Genomic DNA, 27,970 nt, shown 5'->3' on the forward strand with positions numbered 1-27,970 from the left:
CACGTTCTTACCAAAGGAGGCTTATTTATTCATCATGCACAAATGTTATAAATATACTGAACAAAAATATAAACGCAACATGTAAAGCAGGGGTTACCAACCATTTTCGTTTACTGTACCACCAACTGTATTTTGCTCTGCCTGCATTACCCCTTAAGTACCTCATGTGCATTTTACCAGTAAGCCTATGGTCTCAGGAGTCTTCAAGTACCCCCAGGGGTCCTAGTACTACTGGTTGGGAACCACTGATGTAAAGTGTTGTTCCCATGTTTCATGAGTTGAAATAAAAGATCCCAGAAATGTTCCATTAGCACAAAATGATTATTTCTCTCCAATTGTGTGCACACATTTGTTTACATCCCTGTTACTGAGCATTTCTCATTTGACAAGATAATTCATCTACCTGACAGGTTTGGCATATCAAGAAGATGATTAAACAGTATAATCATTACACATGTCCACCTTGTGCTGGGGACAATAAAATGCCACTCTAAAATGTGCAGTTTTGTCACACAACGCAATGCCACAAATATCTCAAGTTGAGGGAGAGTGCAATTGTCATGCATGACTGCAGGAATGTCCACCAGAGCTGTTGCCAGAGAATTCGATGTTCATTTCTCGACCATAAGCCGTCTCCAACGTCGTTTTAGAGAATTGGGCAATATGTCCAACCAGCCTCATAACCGCAGACCATGTGAAACCATGCCAGCCCAGGACCTCCACATCTGGCTTCTTTACATGCGGAATCGTCTGAGACCAGCCACCCAGACAGCTAATGTGTTTCTATCTGTAATAAAGCCCTTTTGTGGGGAAAAACTCACTCTGATTGGCCGGGCCTGGCTCCCCAGTAGGTGTGCCTGGCTCCCAAGTGGGTGGGCCTATGCCCTCCCAGGTCCACCCGTGGCTGCACCCCTGCCCAGTCATGTGAAATCCATAGATTAGGGCCTAATGAATTTATTTCACATGAAGTGTAACTCTGTAAAAATCATTGAAATTGTTGCATGTTGAGTTTATATTCTGTTCAGTATAATAGCACACGATCACGATAATATAGATATTGAGAAATGACTCCTCATTCATTCACAGAACACAATGACATCCCTCCATGAAAATAAAGTGAACAAGTACCACAAAGATATGACAACAGAGGAAACTTATTCAAACAAACTCCCAATTTTCTTTTTAAACTTCAAAAATGTATTATTTATCATTCCCTGGTTTAAACAAAACACAAAACATATCGTGTTCGAATGTTCTTTTTAAAAAGAGGCTGGGACAAAGTTGCATTTTCCGTTGGACTAGTGGTTAGTATCAAAATCATCATCATCATCATCATCATCTGTGATAATAGAAATGTGAAACTAAAAGGTCTTTGCTAACAAAAAAACATGAAAAGAACTGCAGTGCCAGGTTATAACAGAGTATAAATATGAATATTTACAGGATGGTATTTATTGTCCTGTATGTATTCCAAGTAGTACTACTTGGAATACATACAGGACAATAAATACCATTCCAAGTAGTACTACTAGCTTCTCTCTACAACTAAAGTCTCACGTTTTGTTCACTGTCCTCTGTTCCTTTCATTTCGGGGTCGATTGATTGACTGTTCATATATGCTCAATATGACACACACACCGAACCCAAACATTTCTCATGCAAAATGTCCAAACCATAAATAAAAGAAGGATTGAAAACACATTCGACACCAGAAAATCTCAATACGTGGTACTCTCGCAAACTTGAGTCTGTCGTCAAACATCTGGGTCCAAAGTAAAACACAGAACGGTCGGTCCTCCTGTGTACAGAGCCCTTTTAATATTTTGCGCGGAACCACCAGACCGTTCTTTTAATAGCCAGTTCCACCAAAGGCAAAGAACAAACTATCTAATATAGTTGATTATCGTATATTGTCGAACCAGATAAGATCAATGACATGTTTACAGATGTGAGAGTAGGCACTTAATTACGGAACCACTTATCTTCTTGGCGGGCTAAAGGTATACACACACACACACACACACACACATAAACACACACACACACACACACATCTGTTGGTACAGTGGGCTTTCTGTCCACTGAATGACAGAGTAAGGCATATTGACTGACAACTGTAGAGGTCCTAGTTTTTTCAATCAAAAGTTTGAAGTGGATGAGGGACCTTCACCGTACAGGGGGAAATTTGGTTCAAGTATCTCCAAAGGGGAAGGCACACAGCTCCAGCGTCCCAGGGGACGTAATTGATCATTAATGACCAGTCCCAAAATCCCAGTTAAGGAGAGAAAACACTGCTTGACAATCATCCCATCGGTGCAGAGGGCTTTGGATTTGTTGCTGGGGTGGCAGGTTCCTAGGGGTGTTTCATACTGTAGGATGCTGAGTGAGTGAGAGCTTGGTATGAAGCAGGGATTGTGGAGGTTTAGTTCCTGGATGGGTTGGTATTTGTCATTGTCGTCCCTTCTCTCACTGTAGCACACACTTGTCTTTGTTGCTGAACTTCCTGCGTCTAAGCTCCAGCCCCCGCTCCAGGCGCTCATCCTCCTCAACAGCCCTGAGGACACACACACACACACACACACACACACACACACACACACACACACACACACACATATATATATAAAACAACCGGCACGCTACCTCATCATATCAAAACATATGGAACATGCGCGTGTAGCACATGGGGACGTGTGAAACGTACCCCTCGGCCTTAAGTGTCCCGCTTGCGTCGCCTCGTTAGCTAGCTTTCGAGGCGGCGCGATCGGCTAAGACGCTTGAGGGAAGGCTGGCACGGGCACGCTAAGGGAGCACCGTGACGTCCTATACACATGCTCGGTGATTCAAACTGTATACGCAATGGCTGTAACAAACAGATGGGCTAGTCTCACCCTCGCTCTTTGGCGTCCATGTCTCTGACCAGCTCGTCCCGCTGGTTGACCAGAGAGACCAGTTCCTGCAGCAGGAGCTCCTCCCGGTGTTGCTGGGCCTTAGTCTTCTGCCACTCTGAAGAGAGGGAAGACGAGGGAAGATAACATCACAGTAATTATGCGCGGCCCGACTGCTTTGGGTCTACAGTCGTCTCACCGGTTGTGCTCAATGTAAACAAAGGTTCTGCTTATGCACGGGACTAACCTTCATTGGCCATCATGGCTCGGAGTTCTCTATTCAGTAGCTGAAATCTTTTCTCCAAGTCCTGCTCCTCCTGCCTGTGAATACAATACATTCGGTTAGCTGCCCTCTGCTGGGTACACAAAACAGAGCATACTATGGCACATGTAGTTAGACGGCAAACTTCAGGTCAAAACCATTTGCTAGTAACATGAACGTGTTACGTATTCTTAAAAATAATAGATGTGAGTGGTGTGTTGTGTCTTACAGCAACTCCAGGTGGTCCTGTCTCCTTATAAGGGCGTTCTTCTTGTTGACCAGAGTGAACCACTCCTGGATCAGCTTCTCTTCCTCGTCCTGGTCGCTACCTGGAGCAAGTGCACAATGTCCACAGTTAAAATGGCACCTTAAAAAGGTGCGTTTTTGTTGTTGTTGCTGTATATACTGAGAAAGTGAATCCGTGGATAAGCACACATAGCGGTATGCCTGACACCGTTCACGTTAGGTTCAGCACCCTTTTGATACCTTTCGTCATTCTCACCTGATTCCATCAGTCTTCTGAGTCTCCTCTCCACGACGCCTGCTCGGTTGTCGATGTGCTTCTGTTCAGTCTCCAGGGCTTGCAGCTCACTCAGCACGTACTGACTGGTGTCCTGCAGACGCTGACCATGAAGATACAGAGACACACATTGCCAAAACGAAAACAGACAACAGACAGATGGGAGGACGTGTAAGGAGAGACACACAGATGAACATAGACAGGAAAAGGCCAGAAGATTAGAGGGAGAAACAGGACTAAAGGCAAAGAGAAGACCAGGAAGTAAATATGATAAAAATTAAGAGTAGTGACGGACAGGTTAAGCCTTGGACTAAACGCCACAGAGGCCTAGCAGTAAACAGGTAGTGACGGACAGGTTAAGCCTTGGACTAAACGCCACAGAGGCCTAGCAGTAAAGAGGTAGTGACGGACAGGTTAAGCCTGGGACTAAATGCCACAGAGGCCTAGCAGTAAAGAGGTAGTGACGGACAGGTTAAGCCTGGGACTAAACGCCACAGAGGCCTAGCAGTAAAGAGGTAGTGACGGACAGGTTAAGCCTTGGACTAAACGCCACAGAGGCCTAGCAGTAAAGAGGTAGTGACGGACAGGTTAAGCCTGGGACTAAATGCCACAGAGGCCTAGCAGTAAAGAGGTAGTGACGGACAGGTTAAGCCTTGGACTAAACGCCACAGAGGCCTAGCAGTGAAGGTAAAAAGAGAAGCCAAGGGGAATACAAATGTAAACAGTCAAGTGGATAATAACATGACGTAAAGGTTTGAACTGACCAGAGTATCCTCCTCCTGGCTTGAGACACTGGACTCCTGGACAGGCACTGGGCTCATTGTCTCTGCATACAGATCAAACAGTTGGTCATTAGAATATTTACTGAACAAGGAAATCACAGAGACTGCAGCCTTTCATATCACGCTTAAGCACTGTGTAAATTTCTGTTGTCGGCTCCTTCAGTTCAGGTAAAAAAATCTCCTGGTAAATCTCCTACCTGATTCTGAGGAGCCGTTCTTCACTGCTCTGTCTGATACACTTTCAGCTGACTGGACAGGAGACAAACACAATAGATGTTATAGGTAAAGAGAAACATGGCCTCGTGTCAAGAGCAAAACATTGGCAAATGAATAGAACATGAATCTCCGTTCAAATGCAAGAAAGGAGTTTTAAAAGATGGGAAAATGGCTTGGGAGAAAAGGCCGCATTCAGCATGTACCTCTGTGCTCTTGGATGTGCTACTCTGTTGCTCCAGCCCATCCCCTTCATCCATAGACTCACTCTTCAGCCGCAAGCGCCTTTTCTTCACCAGGTCAGCATCTCTCACGTGACCAAATCCGGATTTCGCTGCAGAGGCGTGTGACCTGGGTGGAGGCACTGGGGTCTGTAATCCACCCGCTCCCCCTTCCAAACCCCCAGCTCCGCTCCCCTTCTCCTCCCCCTTTGTCAACCGTTTCGTCCGAGGCGGTGGCACTAGGCTCCCATTGGGCTTAGAGGCCTGTTCTGTTGCACCGTCCTCCAGGGAGATGCTACCTTCCTGTAGCTTGCGGGCACAGAAGCGAGCAGCAGCATCCACGTCAGAACCCTGACTGGGCTCAGTCACTGCATAGCTGGACTGGCTGCTGTTGTGCTCTATCTGAAGCACACTCAGCTCCTGCCCCATAAAGTGGGTGCGGATCTGACTCAGGTAAGTCATGACGATCAGGCGGTCTGGCACAGAGAGCAGTACCATGTCTGAGGGCTCCATTAGACGGGAGATGCCCAGCGCGGCAAAGCCATCAAAGGCCTGAGAGAGAGAGAGGGGGAGGGGTCAGGACAAAAATGCTGAATTCTGTGTTCCTTACAGACGTGATGTGTGTTTATTATTATTATACATAGTGATGTACAGTAAATATGACTTTTTCACCTTCTTGTTGTTTAACTTGATGTCGTTGGTTTCCAGTGCCTCAAAATCTCTGAAAAAAAACCCACCCGTAGTTAATAGAAGGACAGATGGAACTTCCTGATACTGTTTTGTGAGAACTTCGGCTGTATCCCTGTACAAAAGGTGGAATAATTATTCAAGTACATGCATGGACTCATAATAAAGTTGCGTGACTTTCTACGTTCCGACGAGGACGGAACATTGCCGGTGGGAATTTAACTGATTAGCGATTAAGTGCTTACATCTTGTCGGGAGAGAAGTGGTGTAGGATGGCACAGAAAGCCAGGCCATTACGCCAGGAGGTGTTAAAGTTGGTGACCCTCACTCCCTTATACCCCTTCGTAACCTCCTGGCACCACTCCAGCAGAGACTTGCTGGAGGTGACCAGCCCGGGACTGGGCAGTGGACCGGACATCTGAGAGGGACAGAGAGAGAGAGAGACACACACCTGTTATAGCTACTGACAGTCTCATTGACATATTCCATGTTCGGCTGTGTTTGAAATATAATGAACTGTTGATACCTCTTGTGAAAAGGAAATATGAGAATCAAATGTACCTCCTGTCGGCTGAGGACTAGCACATCTTTCGTATCGGCTTCATCCTTGTCCGCCGTGGTAGCGGAGGACCCCGGGGCAACTTCCTGAAGGACCACGGGAAAGGAAAGGGTTTTCTTCTTGCTGCGACGGGGAGGTACAGTCGTGTCCGACGCTTGACCAGAGGTGACCCCCTTATCTGCTGGCGTCTGTCCATTGGACTGTGGTTCTTCACTGCCTGGGCTGGTGGCTGGGAGCTGGTCGTTCCTATGGGTTGTGGTGTCTGGTGCGGATGGCAGGGTGGCTGAGCATATCGTTGGGACAGCCAGGTCACCGGACGTCTTTCCCCCCTCAGCCGTCTCAGATCTAAAAAGGGACAGAAATGGTTGAGATAAGATGATGGGACAGCCAAGTAAAGTCAGCTGATATGTATAAACTTCTGATCTCGTTTCAGTTACTCTATTGTCCTGCAGCCATACAAAAACAGCTTACAGTTATGCATTGATCCAAGTCAATAGTATTCATCAATAGTATTCAACTGGGCAAGGAGTTACAAGAGCCCGATGACATGACCTGATTAACGTCAAACCAGGCCGCGCCAAAGCTAGACAATGTCATGGGTTGTCCTGCTAACTTACTGTTCATCCACCCCGTCCACTGGTGTATCTATGGTGCACAGAGTAGCATCCTGGTCTATCTCAAGACCATCCTCCTCCTCGACCCCTGATTCGGGCACCTTCCCAATGAGGACTGTTGCCCCGGTTTCAGTCAACAGGCGCTCCTCTTGGGCAGGGACACGGTAAACTGTAGAGAGCGCACCGCTGTCTACTTTCAACCCTGTGTCAACAGGTACCCCATCTGTCACCGTCTCTGTCATCGGGATACTTTCCTCAACCTCCGCTGGCTCCTTTGAACGGACTGTCGAGTTCACAGCAGAGTCTGATGATGTCATACCCTCAGTGGTTGCCACCACCGGATTAAACTCAGTAATCGTTTCTGATGGGCTACGATTTGAGGAGGCGGCTACGGTGGAGGGCTCACTAATGATTTCCTGCCACCCTTTCCTTCCATCTAGATCTAGGAGGTTTGGCTCAGGCCTGTCTATACTGGCTTCCTGAGGGATCACTGGTAACGGAGTCTCTTGTTCCTCACTGGCCTTGGAGGCTGGGAGATCTTCTGGGTTCAGAAAAGGGTCGTCCTCATGGAAGGAGGGGATCAGGCGTTTCCTGAAGCGCGTGGCAGGCACAGGCACAAACACAGGCACATCTGATGGCTCTTCTCCTGCCATCTGACTAATCTTAGCCAGCAGCAACATTTCCTCCTCAATTAGGCTTAGGTCCTCTTTGGGGGGTTCCGTGGTGATTACGTGAGGGACCTTGGGACATGTAGTAGGTGTTCCAGGTCGAGAGGACCGTAGAGGCCATGGGACCACTGAGCTGACAGAGACATCTTTCTCTGGGACATCTTTCTCATCATCACCCTCCTTTGCTAGACGAGGCTTGTCATTGGCTCCCTTTTCTCTGGCTGTCACCAGAATGCTATCGGAAGAAGTCGTTTCCATGGCGAGGATTAGTGGTTTTGGAATGTCTTCCTCTTTAGCGTCAGTGTTAAAAGTCTCCTTTATTAAGCTAGATTTGCTGCTCTCTCGTGCCATTGCCAGACTATCCGTATTATCGGGTGGTGGAACAGTTTTCTTTTTGATTCGCTTTGGTGGAGCCAGGCAACTGGCAACAGGTGCCGTGTCTTGACTAACTCTCTCTGGGCCTACTTCCTGAAGAGGCACTGGAGGAGTGCTTTTTTTTTTGTTGCTGCGACGACAGGGAAGTGGCTCCAGTTCAATGGTTCCAGTAATAGGTCCTGCAGGGTGGGACCCCACTGATGTGGCCTGCTGTGTGGACACACTATCAGGGCGGTTGACCTCGTGCGGAGCAGGTGGTGAAGAAGAGAACACCGCTCGACTGTGAAACAGAGATATCAACGTTAGCCATCTGGCAAGGCTATGAAAGCAATTTCCCCAAAATGCAGACGGCTACACAATCCTCGACCACGCCACAGTCAAAAGGCGACGGTCCAACAGCCGAGGTGTGGCAACAGTAAACACCACCACGGCAAGCTCACTATCAGCTATGTCCAACATTTCACTGGGTTCAGTTTAAAAGTTGTTTGCAAAAACACTTTCACTTCCACATGCAAATGCACATTCAGAGGACTAACATCCAACAGTTAAACCCTCGCCTCAGGCATGGTAGTAGACTGTACACAAAGATCTGAAAACCGCAAGTTCATGTGAAATAACTTGGACGAGAAATCCGAAAAGAAGATCATTCAAAAATAAGCAAAGACAACTAACTGTACCACTCCAGAAGCCGGAGTACAAAAACCCAGCCACAACCTGACAGAGCTCCATTCCTACTACATGAATACAAATCGGTCTCATTAAGCCATGCAGGAAAGGAATGCAGAGAGCGACAGGAGCTCAGGCACTTACCCTGCATCCATGTACAACTCTGCTAGCCACACTGTGCCTATATCCTCCTGCCCCATCTCAAACTCCAACTCATCTGAATCGCTGTCAGGCATGAACACTGTCTTGGTCTTTCCCTTGACTGTCTCTTTACGGGCTTTAGTGTAGTTAACGATAGGGGTGGCGTCGTCGTCATTGTCTTCCAAGCACTTCTCATAAGCTATTTCATCCAGCTCTGCTTCTCTCAGTGGTGGGAAATCATCTGTACAGCTTTTTGCATCCTTTTCGTTTTCTACAGGTGGTAACACAGGTGGACGAACATCCTTCTCTGGTTTACCCTTCGCAGTGTTCGTCTCCTTCAGTGGCTCTGTGCTCCCCTTCAGTGGTTCCGTGCTCTCCTTCAGTGGTTCCGTGCTCTCCTTCAGTGGTTCCGTGCTCTCCTTCAGTGGTTCCGTGCTCTCCTTCAGTGGTTCCGTGCTCCCCTTCAGTGGTTCCGTGCTCCCCTTCAGTGGTTCCGTGCTCTCCTTCAGTGGGTCTGTGCTCTCCTTCAGTGGGTCTGTGTTCTTCTTTAGTGGTTCTGTGCTCTCCTTCAGTGGTTCTGTGCTCTCCTTCAGTGGTTCTGTGCTCTCCTTCAGTGGTTTTGTGCTCTCCTTCAGTGGTTCTGTGCTCTCCTTCAGTGGTTCTGTGCTCTCCTTCAGTGGTTTGGTAGTCTCTTTATGTGATTTGGTGGACTCCTTCAGAGGTTTGACCTCTTGCTCAATTTTGGTGATTGGGTCCTTGAACATCTCTTGCTCCACAGCAGCTAAACACAAAGTCTCCACTAAGCTTAGCCTGCCAGTCTCTTCAGTCATTTCATTCTTGTGGGCCAACTGGACCGGTGATGAGTCTGTGACCATGACTGGGAGTTCCTCCAATGCATCAGAAAAGGCTTCAGGTGGTAGGATCTCAAACTCAGATGGAGAAAGTGGTCTTGAGTCTGGTTCTCCTACCTCATCATTAGACATCATTATGCCAGATGGCTGAAGTATGGAAGTCACAGTCTCATAACTAGGGAATGGGGATATTTGAACAAATATTTAGGGGATATTTGAACAACGTTTTTAGGTTACATGTACAGCAGGCGTGGAAGATGCAGTTGTTTTTCAATGGACTTTAAGACATATTTCAAGGTGACATTTTACAATTCAAATTTCCATCAAATCTTTGAACATATACACAGAGTACAAAACATTAGGAACAACTTCCTAATATTGAATTAACACCCCCTTTTACCCCCAGAACAGCCTCAATTCGTCAGGGCATGGACTCTACAAGGTGGCGAAAGGGTTCCACAGGGATGCTGGCCCATGTTGACTCCAATGCTTCCCACAGTTTTGTCAAGTTGACTGGATGTCCTTCTGTTGGTGGACCATTCTTGATACACACAGGAAACTGTTGAATGTGAAAAACCCAGCAGTGTTGCAGTTCTGGACACGCTCAAACCGGTGCGCCTGGCACCTACTACCATCACCCGTTCCCCCGTTTAAAGCCACTTAAATCACCCTCTGAATGGCACAAATTCACAATCCACGTCTTAAAAATCCTTCTTTAACCTGTCTCTTTCCATTCATCTACACTGATTGAAGTGGATTTAACAAGTGACATCAATAAGGGTTCATAGCTTTCACCTGGATTCACCTGCACAGTCTGTCATGAAAAGAGCAGTTGTTCCTAACGTTCCTAATGTTTTGTGCACTCAGTGTAGATGTGAAATCTTTCAAATTGGTTGAAACAAACGTTGCTATTTAAGCGTCGCATCTTATTGACGACATGTCTTCACAAGCAAAAGCCGGCATACACAAAAATAGACACATTTCAGATTCAGCCGCAGAGTCAAGAGCACTTCAAGAGTCCCTAAAATGCCTGTGGCCATGCTGATCAAAGATGTCAAAGCTGAGCAAGCCTCGGTCGCCCGTCAGACTTACCCTCTGTACATGGCCCTCACTAATGCTCTCATGAAGACATCAACATCAAGACCCTCCTCCTGTACAGCTACGGGAACCTGCGCCAGCCTCCCCAAAACCTGCTTATCTTCCAACTCTTCTCTTGTACTTAAATCTGATGCGTCCACGGAACTTTTCTTCCACACCGGATCTAGCTGCTGCTCATTGTCGGCTTGTCCTGGGCCGACCACGGAGGGACCAGACTCACTTTCACCTTCTTCACTCTCAGTGTTGACAACAGCACATTTTTTCAGGTATAATTGCTTCTTCTTCTTAGGAAGGCGAATGGGGGCCTCCTTTGATGGCGTGTACAATTCCACTGAACTGTCACAGTCAAAGTAAATGTCTGTTTCTCTATTTTCCTTGGAGGGAGATGGGAGGGGAGTGTCCTCTAGGTATTCAGTCAAGTGGATCTCTGCTACAGATCCCTGTCCAGATGGGCTGCCACAGACAGATATGAAATGAGACACTTGATTGGACACCAGTCTGACACCAGCACAAGGACCAGAATCCATAGAGATTTCTACTAAGGGGAATACGACTAGTCTCCAGAAAAGTTATAGCCTAAACGCAGTGTTATTGGCACTTTTGGGTGAGCATTAAAACATGTATGAAATGTCAACACCACCACAAACATGCACGTCTAATGTAAATGTACCTCACACGGACACTTCATGCCATGCCATGAGGAGTTTAACCCCCAGTAACTTACCCTGTTTGCAAGGTACTCTTTGTTGCCTCCAATGTGCTCATGCCTACTCCCTCTGTCCCTTTCTCCTTAGTTTTCTCTTCTAAAGCAGCCCATAGAGGCTTCTCTGCCTCTACAGCCCCCGTGCTGGGAGGACGCTTCATATCGCATAGGTCCTCTTCGTTTAAATCTGACTCTCCAGCTGGAGAAATGGCTGCTTCCAATGACACAAGCGTGTCTATCTGCAATGATCTGCGCTTCATGGTGGAGCTACTGAATACCTTCGTGGGGAGGTGCCGAGGGGATGTAGACGGTGAAGTTGATGGTTCACCGTCTTTACCCTCCTCTACAATAGTCTCCTTTAGAAGTGATTCAGGAGACTGGGGTGTGGGCTCTGGGGTAGGTGGCATTTGGAACACCTCGGATTCATCGGAGGTGATTGTCTTGTGACCCTCATCTCTGCTAATGCCAGCTTCTGGCTTAACAGCTTTGTCTGAGCTGAAAGGGCAAACATATGGGAATTACCTCAGTATTACTGTATAATTAGCCTACACACAGTGAATATTTTGCAAGCTCAGACACACTCAAAAGAGGTGTAGGACACGGCCAGGCATCGTCATACATTTGAAGTGTTGCCAAGGATACCCACCAGACTATAATTCACACCTTTTACGTTAAGCTTTAACTGGGGTAACTGAGGTCGTCGATTCCTCTCAGTGGTATAGAGGTGCCTCCCTTCCACACTTACCCTGTCTCCGGTGATTCTACGCCCGGCACTAGCATGTTCTCATCGACTTTCCCCTGTTCCTCTCCGAGGACTTCATCTTTGATCGTCTCCTCTCCAGAGTCCTGCTCTGGTTTCGGATCCTGAGCGTTCTCCTCCAGGGCCTCCCAGAGGGGAAGCTCTGCCTGCGCCACTGCATCCTCAGCTATGGTCTCTAATGTCAAGCTGGATTGGACCATAGGTTCAACAACTTGATATGGAGGGGGTTCAGCCACATGGGGTGTCTCTAGGCTTCCTGGCGTGGCATCCATGGTTTTCACTATAGAAATAGGATTACTGATATTTGATAGTAAATCTATTTCTATGGTTTTATCTACACTGACACGGCCTGACAAGGGAAATGTGTCCGCTTTTGATGACACGTGGTCAGAGGAACTGAAAGAGACGGAAGGTGAGACGGAACAGGATATGGAGTGGGACAGAGGAAGAGAGAGTTTAGACGATGAGAAAGGTTGACATGGTTAAAAGGACATTTCGTAGAGAGAAAAAAAATGTAAACAAAATGTGCTCTCACTTACCGCTCTTTCTGAACACAGCCAGTATCCCCTCTGTGGGCTTCCGAAATGCCTGCCTCCTCTTCCGTTGAATTCCATTCTGAACTATGTGACTCCTCATAACTCCTGTTAGCTTGAACTTCAAGGGGGGCTGATTTGTACTCATCAGCTTGTGATAATGACGCCTTCTCATCCTGGGGTTGATTGTCCATCTGTTTCTTGTCCTCTTCTTTGGAGCCCATAATCTCCTCAGCCCATGATGGCCTTTTAGCTTTGATTGGCTTCTTCTCCAGAGGAGGGAGCTCTTGAGTACGAATACTGGATGACTCAGCTGGTGTGGATGTCATACTGGGAGGACAAGCCTCCAGGGCAGCCATGTTTTTCATCATTTCCTTGTCTTCATCTGACTTGTTGAGGTCATATAAACAGGGAAAATCAGGTGTCGGCCTTTGTTTCTCCTGCTTCTTCTCCACGGGCTTCTCTTGGCCTTTGCCGTGCTTCTCGGCTGTGTCTTCACACGTGATGTTTACAATCTCTGGGAGTAGCTGCGTGTCAACTGGCCTGTGCTCTTTTGATGTTGCCATTCTTGAATATGGCCCTGCCGTTGAATTTACATCAGCTTCCTGTTCAACACTGAGAGACAGGGACACTGATGTCAAGGGTTTGAGCGTCAATGGAGATATTATTCTCAGAAGTGGGTGTGTACGTGTGTGGTCGTGTGCATATGTGTACGTGTGTAAACACATTTGTGTGTGAAGAAAAGAGGTGCCCTTCAATAAATACTTAAAAGAGTGCCTGTATAATATAGCCAAGTATAGCGTTCAGGCTCGTAAGGATGAGGATACATCGTCACATAAGGATGAGGACGGGAAAAAACGACTCCTCTAAGAGGCTGCCTTGAGAGGAAACAGCAGCACTGTCTGCTTGCTGACAGAATCTCACACTTACCCTCCAGCCAGATGTTCCATTTGAGTCTTCAAGATGCTGAATGGCGACCTCTTTATTGTGTCCGCTTTTGATCCCTCTTCGCCTGCGTTGTCCTCCAAAAACAAGTTACCTGCCGTGACTGATGGATCGGGCGTCTCTATGATTAGGTCATCAAAGTCGAGCTCAGGCTCAGCCAATGGCGGCTTGTCTGCAATAAAAGGTGTTTCGTCCAGGGTCGAGGGAGAGGAGTCCTCTGGCTTGGCAGGTTGATAAGGCACTTCCTTGGTCTCATTGGATGTCCGTTTGAAGCCAGACTTCTTTCCGGCCAATGGCGGGTTATCAACACTAAATGCTCCCAGGATGTTGGTAGAAGGCTCTTTAGGGGTAGTGCTCTCTGGTGCTTCTGTCTCCGGGCTAGAGAAAGGCCATGGAGGAGGGAGCGCTGGAATAAGCTCTGTTGATTCAGAGACTTCTGTGGGCGTAGGGCCAGGGATACCAGTTGCTGGGCTGCCATCTTGCCCAGAACTGAGGAACAAAGATACTTGGTGTCAGAGCTCAGACGTTCGAGAGCAGGGAGGTTTCCCGGGCCGCACAGCAGGCAGGTCACACACACACACACACACACACACACACACACACACACACACACACACACACACACCAGGGTCATGATTTGGAAGCACACAGTAGTGTTAGGGAGGGTTGTGTGTTTTATAGAAGGTGAAATGAAAGTAGCAGTAACAAGACAGAGGAAGGGGATGAGTAATCGTGGGTGGGGAAGCATGCTATGTAGCTGGGTATAAATGGAAAACAAGACCCTACATACATAAATTCCACTCTCTACCACTCCTCCCTGTTTGAGGCCATAAATAGGCCTATTTCTGCCCTTTATGAGTCAACAGAGATCCATCAATCAGGAAATCTCCCTACAGCATGTCTCTGCAACATTGCTGTGAAGCTGAAAGGCGGGCAAAGATTTCTTTCACTCCATTAAACACTTGCAGCCATTGGCAACCATTTTGCGATTAGTCTCAAAATCATAGCAACCAATAGCAACGAAAAGGCTAAAGCTGCCTCATTTGTCAAACAATTGTGAAAAACGATTCATAAAACGTGGGGCTTTCAAAGTCAGCACACACAAACCTCATGCATGTGCTTATCTCAAACTCACAGCAGACATGTTCTTCTCATGCTCATAGTGTACCACACACACGCACAAGCTTAACAACCATATAACCTCGAACACTGTCTCACACTTCAACCGCAGCATTTGAAAATGGAAGCGTCGAGGTCCCAGCTGCGAAGTGGCTGTACAGTACACCACCCACTAGGAACTCACCCTTTAATGGTCCCGCCATCTTTCAACGCCACGGCTTTCTCTGACTCCGGTCGGCTCTCCCGGTCTCCCTCCAGGGACGCAGAGGCTTGTTGGTTGGCGATCCTGATGGTGCCAGCAGTTCTGGGGGAGCGGAGAGACTCGTCCCCTCTGTTCAGGGCCAGGGGAAGGGTCTCACTTGAGACAGACAGGCTCTGCTGCTCTGACAGTTTCGGCCCTGGAGGGGGTCGGGAGACATAGATCAGTCAAACGAGGTTTAACAGCATTCTTAGTTATTATAGGGAAAACGACATATTATGCTAGAATACAATCCAGTACGTCAATATATTCCGTAAATATAGCAAGAACATGGCAGAATATCTCACCAAGTGTAGCAGGACTGTGGTATTCCTCTTCTGTGAGAGTGTTTAACTCCCTCTGGATCTCTGTATAAAAATAAAAGAAGAGGCACGCATAACGTCATGGGGATAACATAGAACAATGTTACTTCCGTTTAAACGATGCATTAAACGTTGCATTAGTGGGTACAGTATGACATTGTTGACACTCAGCGGTGCATGACGTGGTTCACAGGAACGTCTTGTCTGGACTAAGATATTACTGGCAGCGGTAACAGAATGCTCTCCTCCATTGCAGCTGCAACAGGACATGTTGCGTACTGGGTTGGGTTCACTTGGGGTGACGATGTCTCCTAGGGATTTTTTTTTTTTTTAAAGGTCTATGTCCCTAGAGTGGGAAAATATGTGATAGCAGTGCAGCAATTGGAGCAATCTCCGGATATCCCGCTCTTTCATCCCTACCAATGGCCTGTTAAAGCTGCCGCCGCGCAGTTCATTTTCTTTACGGAGAGCTTCTCAGCTCTGTTTTGGAAGCGGTGCGTTGATGATATGCTCTTATCTATTCAGTTGTGTGGGTTTGGAGTTGGACACGCTCTCCGCTGTACGACAGACAGTTTAGTTGGAGTTGAGTCAGGTCTCTCTCTCTCTCTTCCCCATGTGGTGGGTATCAAGGGATCTGTCGAAGTGCTCGCAATAGTTTCCTACTTCTATTTCCTATTAGTTTACAATTCTCAACAACATCAAGTAAGGCACATGTAATCCCCCAGGTCATTCTGATATGCACCCTAGAGGTCAAAGGTCAGAGTTCTGTTGACACGAACACCCCCCAAAAAAAAAATGTGTCTGACGGATAGCTGTGAGTCTAAGCATTCCAAATGATATATGATTAAAGGGTATAAGTGAGCAATAACTTGTTGTATACTGACACTGTTTGTTATAAGGGTCAAATCCCTAGGGGAAAAAATTAATGGGATGGAGAGATGAAAGGAAAAGTGATAGCCCAGTTGTTGTACTGCCATCACACACACACAAACACACATCACAACTCCAGAGACCTAGACCTTCCAAAAACAATCCCTGTGAGACATCCTCACCACATTTGGGGGAATGGCTCATGGACTATACAGACAACTGGGCCTTTGTGCAGGATATATTCTTAGCTGATTACACCACTTCATTGGTACTGTGCCTTCAGCACTGTGCATAGGCATTGAAATGAATTTAGTAACAGCTAAAATTGGCAGTGGAATAGTGTGCTTGTCTCAGTCCTTTGCCAACAGGCAGTGAACCGCAAGGGACAAACTGGCCAGAATGGTTTTATTGATGAAACGAGGCTGATGTCATAGACCTAGTCCCCCCTCCCTCCCTCCCTCCCTCCCTCCCCCACGCCCTGATGGTATTCATGCTGTGAGACCTGTTGGTTCAGTACCTGACTGGGAGGCAGTGAGAGCTGCAGAAGCAGAGGCACGGACAGTCGCAGGAAGCAAAGGGACAGGCTTGGGTAGAGGGTCAGAGAGAGGGGCAACGACTAGGGCACGTTTACAGTGGCTGTTAGAGCGAGGAGAGGGAGGGTTGCGAGAGAAAAGACACTTGACGGGAGGTGAGGACTTAGGGAAAGGGATGGAAGGAGGACAGTGAGGGTCACACAGAGCATCCAGGTCTGGGCTAGTCAGCAGAGGGACAGGGGCCATGGAATCCCTGGGAGAGGGACAGGAATAGGAGGGGAACAGGCCAGAGACAGAGGGGCCACTGGGGACTGACACAGGCCTGGGCCTCCCCCACTCCCTTTGCCGGATGGAGGCTGAGAGCAGAGAGTTGATGAAGGGGAGAGGTGGGTTGAGCGGGGAGACAAAGATTCATGATTGCGGGTAAACAGAGGAAGAGGGGAAGAGAAAAAGTATATAATTAGCTCATCAACCACCATTAAGAGTACAGACACAGCAGCAAGTAAGCGTCGGCTCACCCTCCAAGACAATACAACGGAAGAGAAGCAATCTACACAAGCTATAAAGTAACACAAAGTGGTCAGCGCTAGAGATAGAATGTGTTTCCATACTTGACGGAGTGTTGGGGAGCTGAGGTTCGGGTAGGGATGGCTCTGCCTGAGACAGGGCAGTAGTAGCAGTGTGTTTGTCTTGAAGAGATGCAGCATAGGAAAAGATAGAGGGGGAGGATGGACGCTGTTGAGTCGATACAATCTGAGGACGGAAGACATTTGAGCGAGCTGCAGTAGAGGAAGAGAGGAAGAGAGGAAGAGAGGGAGATAGGGAGATAGGGAGATAGAGAGAGAGGGAGAGCGGGCATCAGGCATGAAGGATAAGACAGGTCAGAAAGATGATAGTGAAAAACTAGAGCTTTAGACACTCAAACCGAGTCGAACTTAAAGACATAGAATAGCCAATGTGATAAGCAGGTGGCGTTTGACCTTCCATGCATCCGGTACCTCTCTGTGGGCCGGAGGGTAGAGAGGGGTGTTGAGAGAGGCCAGAGGCCAGGGGCTCAGCTGGTCTAAACTGGGGCCGATCGGGGGCCACTTGACCAACACCCCGGGGCTTCAAATCCACTGCAGGGCCACACAAAGCCCCCGGGAGACTACTCAGAAAAGACACAGGCGCTAGGAGCAAGAAGAAAAGGAAAATAGGGAAGACAAATAGCAGAAATAGATAAATAGTAGAAACCAATGAGTGAGAGCGAGGACTTGGTGGAAAGAGGGATACTGCAAATAGACATGCAGTAGGACATGCAGTGATGTTACTTTTTCTTTCCTTAACCACAGTTTCCTGTTAATAACACAGAACATTTCTGTTAACTTACAGTAACACTGGTATTCTCTTCAGAAAAAGTCTTCCAACACAAGCAAGCAGGTTCAAAAGTGCCACTGGTCGATGCTGCTAGTCATTTGTACGTTGCTCAACTCACTCTCATAAGACAGCCCAACCCCAGACATTACTACACCATGCTCTTGCCTGGGGGATACTTTTGTTGAACAAAATTAAAAGGCAATTCATAAGCAAAACAGGGAGTACCATCATGCAGATTTAGAAACAAGTTCAGCTTCATTAAGCACTTGTCAAGGCAGCATCATTCAGTCCATCTGCCTGGCTGCAGGTACCTGAGCCGCTGCTGGGACGGAAGATTTTGGGCAGTGCCGGTGGTTGATAGTGGGTAAAGGCAGGCAGTGAGGGCGCTGATGATACGGAGGGTGGTTGATGGCGGGGAAACACTGGTACTGAGGGAACTGGGGGTCCTAGGGGCCCTAATGGTACTGAGGGAACTGGGGGTCCTAGGGGTCCTAATGGCACTGAGGATGAGGGCACCAAGGGGACTGGGGGCACTGGTGGCCTGGGGGGCTCAGGGGAGGGTGGCACAGAGCGTGCATGTCTGGAGCGGGTTTGAAGACGGGGAGAGGGGGTCAGGGGGACAGGCAGGGGGGGCCTTGAATGGAGGACAGGGACAGTGCCAGCTTTGCCACTCTCTTTCCCACAGGCTATGGGATGAAGAGGGGGATGGAGAGACGGTGGGAGAGGTAGATGGAGATGGAGAGGAGTATAAATAGAAAAAGATGGAGAGGAAGGAAGGAAGGAAGGATCAAAAAAGACAAGCAAAGAAGTGGAATGATATGACATGTTAAAAATGAAATGACTGTCATAAATCAGATACAACTTCACAACTGACATTTCCAAGAGAACTAGCTAGCTGCTGCATAGCATATACATAGTTTCTAAGTAATACTGTTGCTCTCTATTACTTGTTCTTGGCAGTCCGATATCTTTGGGTAAAGTATCTGATTCAATGGAACATTTGACGACGCAATGTGGTGACTAATGTAGAATCACGTCGCTGGGGGATCCATCATTTTGTAATGTTACAATTGTCAACCTGTACGGAAATCCATGGATATGGTTTCTCTTTCAAAATGATTGAAAATCCTCCATACGTGAGGTACTATGGTGGGATGATGGGAAAGGAGTCAGAGGTGAAAACCAAAGGCTAGAACAAGACGAAGAATAAGAGGAAGAGAGGTACGGGTACCTATGACAGGGGGATGTTTTAGAGGAGAAGGCCTCCTTTCCGGGAGGCGCACTGGACGAGCAGGAGGAGCTGGCAGAGAAAGTGGAGAAAGAAAGCAAGAGAAGGAAAAAGTAGGGCCAGGAGATTATGATAGAAAAGTGAGGATGCCGTTATTCGAGTCATGTGACAGAAAGGCAGATACAGAGCGCCAAAGAAGGTACGGTTTTGATCTCATGACATTTATGATTCAGGCTTACCTGTGGCCGCTTTGCTAATGCTAGCTCCAGCACTGAACCTCCTGTCGTCCTCCTCGTCGCTCTCGTTGAAGTCGTCAAGGTTACCGATGTCTGTGGGTTTGACGCTCATCAGACTGGCCAGACTCTGCATGTCCTCGTCACTGCGGGAGAGCAACACAGCATTGCCACCTCGACACGTAATGAAGTCGCTACTGACGTTATTACTGCAGTGCGGCTGGTAATTCTGAATCCACCGTTAGCGGGCTGTTATGGGACGGACTCACGTGGCTTTCCCTTCTCTGAGAAACACACAGGACAGGGAGAGCTTCAGAGTGGCCTCCAGCACCTTGACAGACAGCGGCTTCAGCTTCAATGTCAGGTCTTGCTGAGTGGGAGTGGGACTGGCAAACTTCTTCATGTTCACGTCCACTGAAGCCAACACCTTACGCTGGCCCTTCGTCTCCTGCAAGACAAAGCAGCAGGGATACATTCACGAGTGGGCTTTAGTGGCACCGTTAGCTGGCCTTTTAATGAACGTCCATATTTCAATGCCGGCTGTTGTGAGCGACTAATTAGATTGAGGCAGAATGTACACTCACACTCTCAATGACAAACGTCCAGTCTTTGTCCTCAAACACGTCGGAATGGGGATCCTAGTGGGTAAGCATAGGGAATGAAAATAACAGGGAAATATGACACACGTTCCACACATTTTTGTACGTTGTCAATTTACAATAGAAATGTATACAGATGAATTAACACAGAAACAAACAGCTCTAGAACAGTGTACTCATGAATAGGCGTGGGGTGAAATTTACCCTGAAGAGTGTGAGGGAGATGTCCACATTTTCAGGTACGGGCCACACCACCATCCCCCTGTATGGGTTCTTGATGCCCGGCTGCCATCCATGAAGCTAGAGCGAGAATTCAAGACAACAAGACTACATCAAAATGTGATACAAGTTACGGCAATGCATCCTTGCCATCCAAGTGGGATAAGAGATCTGCTGTTTATCTTTTAAGTACATCTGGGTGAGTGTTTACCTTGGAACACATACGCCTATTTCTTCTGGTCCAAACCACCCTCACTTTATCTGGTTGCCTGAAATCATAGAAAAGGGATGAATGCATCAAAACATGAGACAAGAGACAGTGAGAAATGGAAGAAATTGTTTTGTTAACTTCCTTGCATCTCGCAACATACGAGAAACGGTTGAGCATGAAAACCCCCAGCAGCGTTGCAGTTCTTGACCCACTCAAACCAGTGCGCCGGGCACCTACTACCATAACCCGTTCAAAGGCACTTCAATATTTTGTCTTGCCCCATTCACCCTCTGAATGGCACACATACACAATCCATGTCTCAACTGTCTCAAATCTTCTTAAACCTGTCTCCTCCCCTTCCTCTACACTGTCTGAAGTGGATTTAACAGGTGACATCAATAAGGGATCACAGCTTCCACCTGGACTCACCTGGTCAGTCGGTGTCATGGAAAGAGCAGGTGTTCCTAATATTTTGTACACTCAGTGTGTTTCAAAAAAGTTGCAAACACCAACACACAAGTTCTGTATTATTTGTTTGTTTATGGAACAATTGTCTGAGAAGAACGGGGAATGCTCCCCCAGTCAGTGTCATTACTGGCGGTTAAGTCACAAAGTATGGTTTGTTTTACACAAACAGAACAATGCAACGGAATCAAGCCCAAACAAAATGTTATTATTCACCAACAGATGAAGAAGAGGATGGATAGCAAAGAGTAAAGGGGATCTTGTGAGAGTCACATGATCACAATCAGCGGTCAATGCCCAGGGGCTGGAAGAGACACAGTGTGTGTGTGTGTGTGTGTGTGTGTGTGTGTGTGTGAAGCCAGGGATCCTTGCTACTACAGTTCTATGCTACGCAACATACTGTAGCTTTGGTCCAGACTTCCCTTACAAATGCCTTTCAGATGCATCACTATGGAGAATGCCAAACATTGCCTCATACACATCCTCTCAGCGGTACCGTATCAGCAAGCCATCGGTATCGCATGGTGACTACCTCATTTAACACATGTGGACTAATTCGTAACATCACACAGACTTTCTCAATACATCTCACACCCATAATACATCTCACACCCATGCGAACTGAATTACTGTAAAACATAATATGGTTTTCTATATGTCTATTGGTGAACTACCAGAGGTGAATGTTGGCATTATTTTTTACATGACATAATAATGCATTCCTGAAATATGTCATACACTATTCTATCCTCCCTCAATATGTAACATTATAACAGTGTCGCCCTGACTGGGAGAAGTTTTCAAACCATTGTTTTGGCCCTTGTTTTTGTTAGAAAGACGATGAAGCTCTGGCTTCTGCAACACAGGAAGAATGGAAGGAAACTGCAATAAGGCACGTGACCTGGCTCATGGCACTGTATTCTTGGGGGCTTTTGAGGGTGGGGTACCTCACAAGAGGAAGGAACCATATTTCTCAATCCCTTTTAACCTACAGTGCCTTTGGAAAGTATTCAGACCCCTTGACTTTTTCCACATAGAGTAAGGCTGTAACCTACCTAGCCTAAAACTGATTCAATTGTTATTTTCCCTTCATCAATCTACACACAATCCCTCATAATGACAAAGCAAAAACAGGATTTTAGAAATGTTTGCTAATGTATTAAAAATAAAAATAAATGAAATATCACATTTACATAAGGATTCAGACCCTTTACTCAGTACTTTGTTGAAGCATCTTTGGCAGCAATTACTTGGGTCTTCTTGGGTGAGACGCTACAAGCTTGACACACCTGTATTTGGAGAGTTCCTCGCATTCTTCTCTACAGATGTCTCAAACTCTGTCAGGTTGGATGGGGAGTGTCGCTCCACAGCTATTTTCAGGTTTCTCCAGAGATGTTTGATTGGGTTCAAGTCCAGGCTCTGGCTGGGCCACTCAAGGACATTCAGAGATGTCCCAAAGCCACTCCTGCGTTGTTTTAGCTGTATGCATAGGGTTGTTGTCCTGTTGGAAGGTGAACCTTCGCCCCCCCCCCCCAGTCTGAGGTCCTGAGAGCTCTGCAGCAGGTTTTCATCAAGGATCTCTCTGTACTTCGCTCTGTTCATCTTTGCCTTGATCCTGACTAGTCTTCTAGTCTCTGCCCCTGAAAAACATACCCACAGCATGATGCTGCCAGCACCATGCTTCACCGTAGGGATAGTGCCAGGTTTCCTCCAGAAGTGACACTAGGCATTCAGGACAAAGAGTTCAATCTTGGTTTCATCAGACCAGAGAATCTTGTTTCTCATTGTCTGAGAGTCCTTAGGTTCCTTTTGACAAACTCCAAGCGGGCTGTCATGTGGCCACTCTACCATAAAGGCCTGATTCATGGAGTACTGCAGAGATGGTTGTCCTTCTGGAAGGTTCTCCCATCTCTACAGAGGAACTCTAGAGCTCTGTCAGAGAGACCATCGGTTTCTTCGGCACCTCCCTGACCAAGGCCCTTCTCCCCGATTGATCAGTTTGGCCGGGCAACCAGCTCTAGGAAGAGTCTTGGTGGTTCCAAACTTCTTCCATGTAAGAATGATGTTGGCCACTGTGTTCTTGGGTACCTTCAATGCTGCAGACATATTCGGTACCCTTCCCCAGATCTGTGCGTCGACGCAATCCTGTCTCGGAGCTCTACGGACAATTCCTTCAACCTCATGGCTTGGTTTTTGCTCTGACATACATTGTCAACAGTTGGGACCTTATATAGACAGGTGTGTGCCTTGTGGAATGTGGAAAAAGTCAAGGGGTCTGAATACTTTCCAAAGGCACTGTATAGTCCATGATTTCTTATGGTATAAGTATCCCCTCCCTCTTTGTATAGCTTTATAATGTGTATCCAGAAAACAGTTGAGCAGATTGCTCACTTATATTGGTTGTAAATTGTAATACAAGCAAACAGCAGGCCGTGTTAAATACATTTAACATATATTCGAAACATATTGGAGTTCCTCTGTAAGAGACTCCATCCTAACACTAGAGAGTTAATAGGCTAATGGAGCCTGTTGAGGAGAACATAGAAAAGCAGGGCCCTATTCAGTTCTGTCTCGGGTTGCAGGCTAGTTATAGCAACATAGCAAATGGGAGCCAAAGGTCATGTTTGGGTGGGGAGGGGGCTGGTTTGAAAGCATAGTGGCATCACAGGGCACAGAAATAGACTGGCAGACTGGGACAGGCAAAGCCATTAGGACAGGAGGAGGCATGTCCATAGTCCTGAATAACCAGAGACCAATATGACTCACATCAAAAAGCAGCCCGCTGTGTCATACTCCAGCTGTCATAAACCCAACCAGAGGCAAGACTGATCCTTGGTTGAGTCTGAAGACTTTGACCCACCTGCTAACTAAAAGCTACAATCAATAGCGAGGCTGTATCTCAAAAAACCTCTGCCCTTCATCGGTTCTCATGTTAGAACAGCTTCTGACAAAACATGAGATGGACAGTTCGATCACTCTTCCTGTTTGTGTTATTATGAGTGATATCCAGTTCAACTATTGGGTGCAAGGCTCCAAGGATTATGTATGGATATTGTATCAGATTCAAACAGTCTTTGTTTAAGTCTACATCGTATCTATTAAGAAATAATGATCTAATCACACTAATGCAGAAGACACATTTCAATTGAATAGATTCAGTTGGACAACTGACTAGGTATCCCCCTTTGCCTTTTAATGTATTTTACTGTACAGTACACAATAGCATATACTATTGCTCTGTTGCAACATGAAAAGATAAGCAAGAACGTGGCATGATTGGCAGGCCTGATTGCAAACTACATCGTCGTTGTATAGCCAACTATGGTGCAACTCAGACACTCATTGAAAGATCCCCCGTTATCACGGCTAATGGAAAATAAAAGTGCCAACTAACTTTAGTATTCCCGCTAAGAGTGAAGACACTATTGTTTTAATTTCATCAATTAGTAGTTTTGACGGAGGCTCTTCTCCTCTTTGCTTAACAGCAAAGGGTAATTGATGACATGTCAACACCGATGACATCAACACAGGTATCCTTATTAACAACACAAATGAATAAATACCAACAAATTCAATCATGGTGTAAAAAGGAAAGCTGAACGTTATATCACTCTGGAAAACAATTGCCCTGTGACCCAGGATCTGGTCATGTCAGGGCATCATAATGATCCAGATCCTCCTGCCAGTTGAGTGGACTGAAGTAATGGCTGTCATTAATCGGTCTGACAGTGATGTAGTAGGCTAGGAGTATTGATGCCTATTGGGTGCATAAAAGCTACAGTAGGCCTGTGCCCATTGCCTACTATAGGTTCACTAAAGTAAACGTGGAAATGTAAGGGCTCGATGAGCTTCTGTTATTCAGATTACTGTATCAGAGGAAACCAACCTGGGCTGTAATTCGGGACTCTTCAATTCATATAATAAGCTATGGTATGTATTCATCTGTGCTGTGAATGTCCATCATTCATCTTGTCTGATATGTGACGAATTGCGATTCGTACAATATACTACAAATTTGCAAAACGTATGATATCATACGAAATCCAATTTGTTGTGGCTAACGTTACCTAGGTGGCTAACGTTAGCTTGGGTAAGGGAAAGGGGGATACCTGGTCAGTTGTACAACTGAATGCATTCAACTGAAATGTGTCCTCCGAATTTAACCCAAACCAGAGAGGTGCGGGGGGCTGCCATAATCTGCATCCACGTCTTCGGCGCCCGGGGAACAGTGGGTTAACTGCCTTGCTCAAGAGCAGAACGACAGATTTGTACCTTTTCAGCTCGGGGATTCGATCCAGCATGCTAGGCTATGGGTTAAGGGTAGGGTTAAGGTTAGGAGATGGGTTAAAGGGTTAAGGTTAGGGGTAGGGTTAGCTAACATGCAGTTGCAAAGTAGCTAAAAAAGTATTCTGAAAAAATAATAATAATAATTCAACATGCATCAATTACAATGATTTTTACTGAGTTACAATTCATATAAGGAAATCAGTAAATTGAAATAAATTCATTAGGCCCTATAATCTATGGATGTAATTTTTTTTTTTTTTACCTTTATTTTACTAGGCAAGTCAGTAAAAATTATTATTTGACGGCCTAGGAACAGTGGGTTAACTGCCTGTTCAGGGGCAGAACGACAGATTTGTACCTTGTCAGCTCGGGGATTCGAACTTGCAACCTTTCGGTTACTAGTCCAACGCTCTAACCACTAGGCTACCCAATGGTGGGCCTAGGAGGGCATAGGCCCACCCACTTGGGAGCCAAGCACACCCAGTGGGGAACCAGGCCCAGCCAATCAGAATCATTTTTTTCCCCACAAAAGGGCTTTATTACAGACAGAAATACTCCTCAATTTCATCAGTTCTCTGGGTGGCTAGTCTCAGACAATCCCGCAGGTGAAGAAGTCAGATGGAGGTCCTGGGCTGGCGTAGTTACACATGGTCTGTGGTTGTGAGGCCAGTTGGACATATTGCCAAATTCTCTAAAATGACATTGGTAGAGAAATTAACATTAAATTATCTGGCAACAGCTATTCCTGCAGTCAGCATGCCAATTGCACTCTCCCTCAAAACGTGTGACATCTGTGGAATTGTATTTTGTGACAAAACTGCACAGTTTAGGGTGGCTTTTTTATTGTCCCCAGCACAAAGTGCACCTGTGTAATGATCATGCTGTTTAATTAGTTTCTTGATATGCCACACCTGTCAGGTGGATGAATTATCTGGCAAAGGAGAAATGTTCACTAACAGAGATATAAACAAATTTGTGCACAAAATAAATAAGATTTTTGTGTGTATGGAAAAAATCTGGGATATGTTATATCAGCTCATGAAACATGGGACCAACACGTTAAATGTTGCGCTTATATTTTTGTTCAGTATAGTTGCAAAGTTGCTAATTAGCTAAAATTGTCAGTGATGAGATAAAAACACGCAATCTTTGGGTTGCTGGACGTCCACCCCTGCTTTCCCTTAAGTAACCTTATGTTTTAAGTAACCCTACCAAACGTAATTAGGTTTCCCGGTACTAATTTAGGCGTCCCGGTTTTGCGTTTATTATGTTAAGTCTAGTATATGAGACCAGCAAGGTTGCAACCAGGCTGAGGAAACAACGAACCACATCTCCTTCCTGAAAGTGTAACTAGTGTCACTTGTGATGACGGACTAGGGCCCGTTATGGGTTTGATCAAATAATGGAATAAGTTGTTTGACATGAAGCATAAACAGTGGCCATGTTGTTAGGCTGCGGAAACCTACTTTTAAAATAGAAATATTACAAGAAGAGACGCCCGTAATGGGAGCAGTTCAGACGACGTGCATCAATGGGATGTTGTGAAAAGTAGCCTAGTTACTTTTAAAGCAATAACATAACCTACCATTTCTTAGTGCATTCCAACACAAGTTCTTGATAGGACGCCACAAACTGGAATTTTGACGCTTTCTTGCCAACGCGTTGTAATCTTTTCCAAACCGAAGTCATAATTTAGTTGAGGTAATAAAAGTTTTTTAAAAGTAAGTTCCTCTTCTCTCTCCTTTCAAGTCGGCTAACCTACGGATGGCTGTACAATGACAGTTCTTAGTGCGTGACACCGATGTCTTCAGGCTGCCGTGTTCAACAGGGACACGCCGCCGATGAAGTTTCATCGAGTTGAGTCAACTGCCGCCATATCAACTAAACGCATCGAAGAAAAAACATGTGGCACGAAACTACGGTAGCCTCACTATTTAACAATTTATACGCGGAACCAAATCCACTTTCGTCCTCATCTCAACACTTCCACATGATTCGAATATGAAAAGCAAAAAAAAATGCAACAGGTAGTCAGTCCTATTCCCAAGGAAGTCCGCGTCGACAATTCGTTTAGGTATATAATAGTTATCATTCAACCAGCCAGCCAGGGATAGAAAACTGTCCGATAAAGCCACCATGACAGATTTTACATTATAGATTATAGTAAATTGAATACGCTCCCCAAGTGGTAGCCTATCATGCGTTGCGTCTGTGTGGTGCAGATAGAGAAGGGGAGCGGTATGCAAAGCATTGATGATGCGGCAGTATGCAAAGTTGTCTCTATCTTCTGCCTATTGGTACAGCAATGGTAACAACTATAACTCCTCAGACTTTGGATTGGTCCATTGCACGCTGCCACTGCCAGTATGATGGCCAGTGAAGAGCATAGACATTAAGGGTGAATCAGACTAATCCAACTAGTCCAATTTTGCTGAACTTTATTCAAAATGAATACTATATGCTGAATTGTTCACTCAACTATCCTAGAAATTCTGCAAGATACATTGAAGCCATGTGTAAAGTGCTCTTGCCTATTTGACACTTTTATCCTTAATGACTTATTTACATTTTAGGAATAGCATTTCATTTCCTTACTTCTCTAAAAGGTTTTGTCATTCAGTTTGGGTCAAGACACATTGTACAATAAGATAATGCATGAGTTTCCATGAGGAAATATGTCCTGGCCCACCGTGCGTATTAGGAGTAGCCTTGCATAGGGATTTTCCCTTGCTGTGTGGAGTATATTTTTAGGAAGGAGAGGAGGGATGGATGGACAGAGGCAGCTGGGGATAGAGGAGTGTGA

The 27,970-nt window shown here is 46.3% G+C and overlaps 1 protein-coding gene across 8 annotated transcripts; it reads right to left on the bottom strand.

Annotated features, from left to right (window-relative positions):
- Nucleotides 1-27,412, bottom strand: LOC118390507 (nascent polypeptide-associated complex subunit alpha, muscle-specific form-like). 8 transcript variants are annotated; one of them, XM_035781141.2, is made up of 31 exons: nucleotides 26,753-27,412; nucleotides 20,416-20,473; nucleotides 20,190-20,285; nucleotides 19,971-20,024; nucleotides 19,656-19,834; nucleotides 19,393-19,532; nucleotides 19,157-19,225; nucleotides 18,237-18,611; nucleotides 17,550-17,738; nucleotides 17,181-17,348; nucleotides 16,554-16,925; nucleotides 15,152-15,211; nucleotides 14,790-15,003; nucleotides 13,472-13,975; nucleotides 12,548-13,156; nucleotides 11,994-12,404; nucleotides 11,270-11,743; nucleotides 10,540-10,998; nucleotides 8,600-9,622; nucleotides 6,750-8,069; nucleotides 6,135-6,477; nucleotides 5,819-5,991; nucleotides 5,559-5,607; nucleotides 4,872-5,438; nucleotides 4,650-4,701; nucleotides 4,435-4,496; nucleotides 3,653-3,764; nucleotides 3,380-3,479; nucleotides 3,136-3,209; nucleotides 2,892-3,006; nucleotides 1-2,554 (listed from the first exon to the last, which is right to left on the bottom strand). In XM_035781141.2, the coding sequence occupies exons 1-31, from the start codon at nucleotides 26,854-26,856 to the stop codon at nucleotides 2,467-2,469; spliced, it is 8,613 nt and encodes a 2,870-aa protein (XP_035637034.1). In that variant the 5' UTR covers nucleotides 26,857-27,412; the 3' UTR covers nucleotides 1-2,466. The 8 variants fall into 8 exon arrangements, with proteins under 8 accessions (XP_035637034.1, XP_035637033.1, XP_035637035.1 ...); XM_035781140.2 differs by having other exon boundaries at nucleotides 3,653-3,773; XM_035781142.2 differs by having other exon boundaries at nucleotides 3,653-3,773; nucleotides 17,568-17,738; nucleotides 26,753-27,411.
- Between the last annotated feature and the right edge of the window lie 558 nt (nucleotides 27,413-27,970).

This window comes from Oncorhynchus keta, chromosome 11 (genome assembly GCF_023373465.1).
Source record: "Oncorhynchus keta strain PuntledgeMale-10-30-2019 chromosome 11, Oket_V2, whole genome shotgun sequence".
Classification (NCBI taxonomy): Eukaryota; Metazoa; Chordata; class Actinopteri; order Salmoniformes; family Salmonidae; genus Oncorhynchus; species Oncorhynchus keta.

Excerpts from the sequence above, each read along its gene's own strand:
- LOC118390507 (XM_035781140.2), bottom strand. The coding sequence starts at position 26,856 with ATGACTTCGGTTTGGAAAAGATTACAACGCGTTGGCAAGAAAGCGTCA. Across the intron at positions 20,286-20,415 it reads ATAGGCGTATGTGTTCCAAG|CTTCATGGATGGCAGCCGGG; the intron begins GTAAACACTCAC and ends TTCTCGCTCTAG. Across the intron at positions 8,070-8,599 it reads GAGTTGTACATGGATGCAGG|TCGAGCGGTGTTCTCTTCTT; the intron begins GTAAGTGCCTGA and ends TCTGTTTCACAG.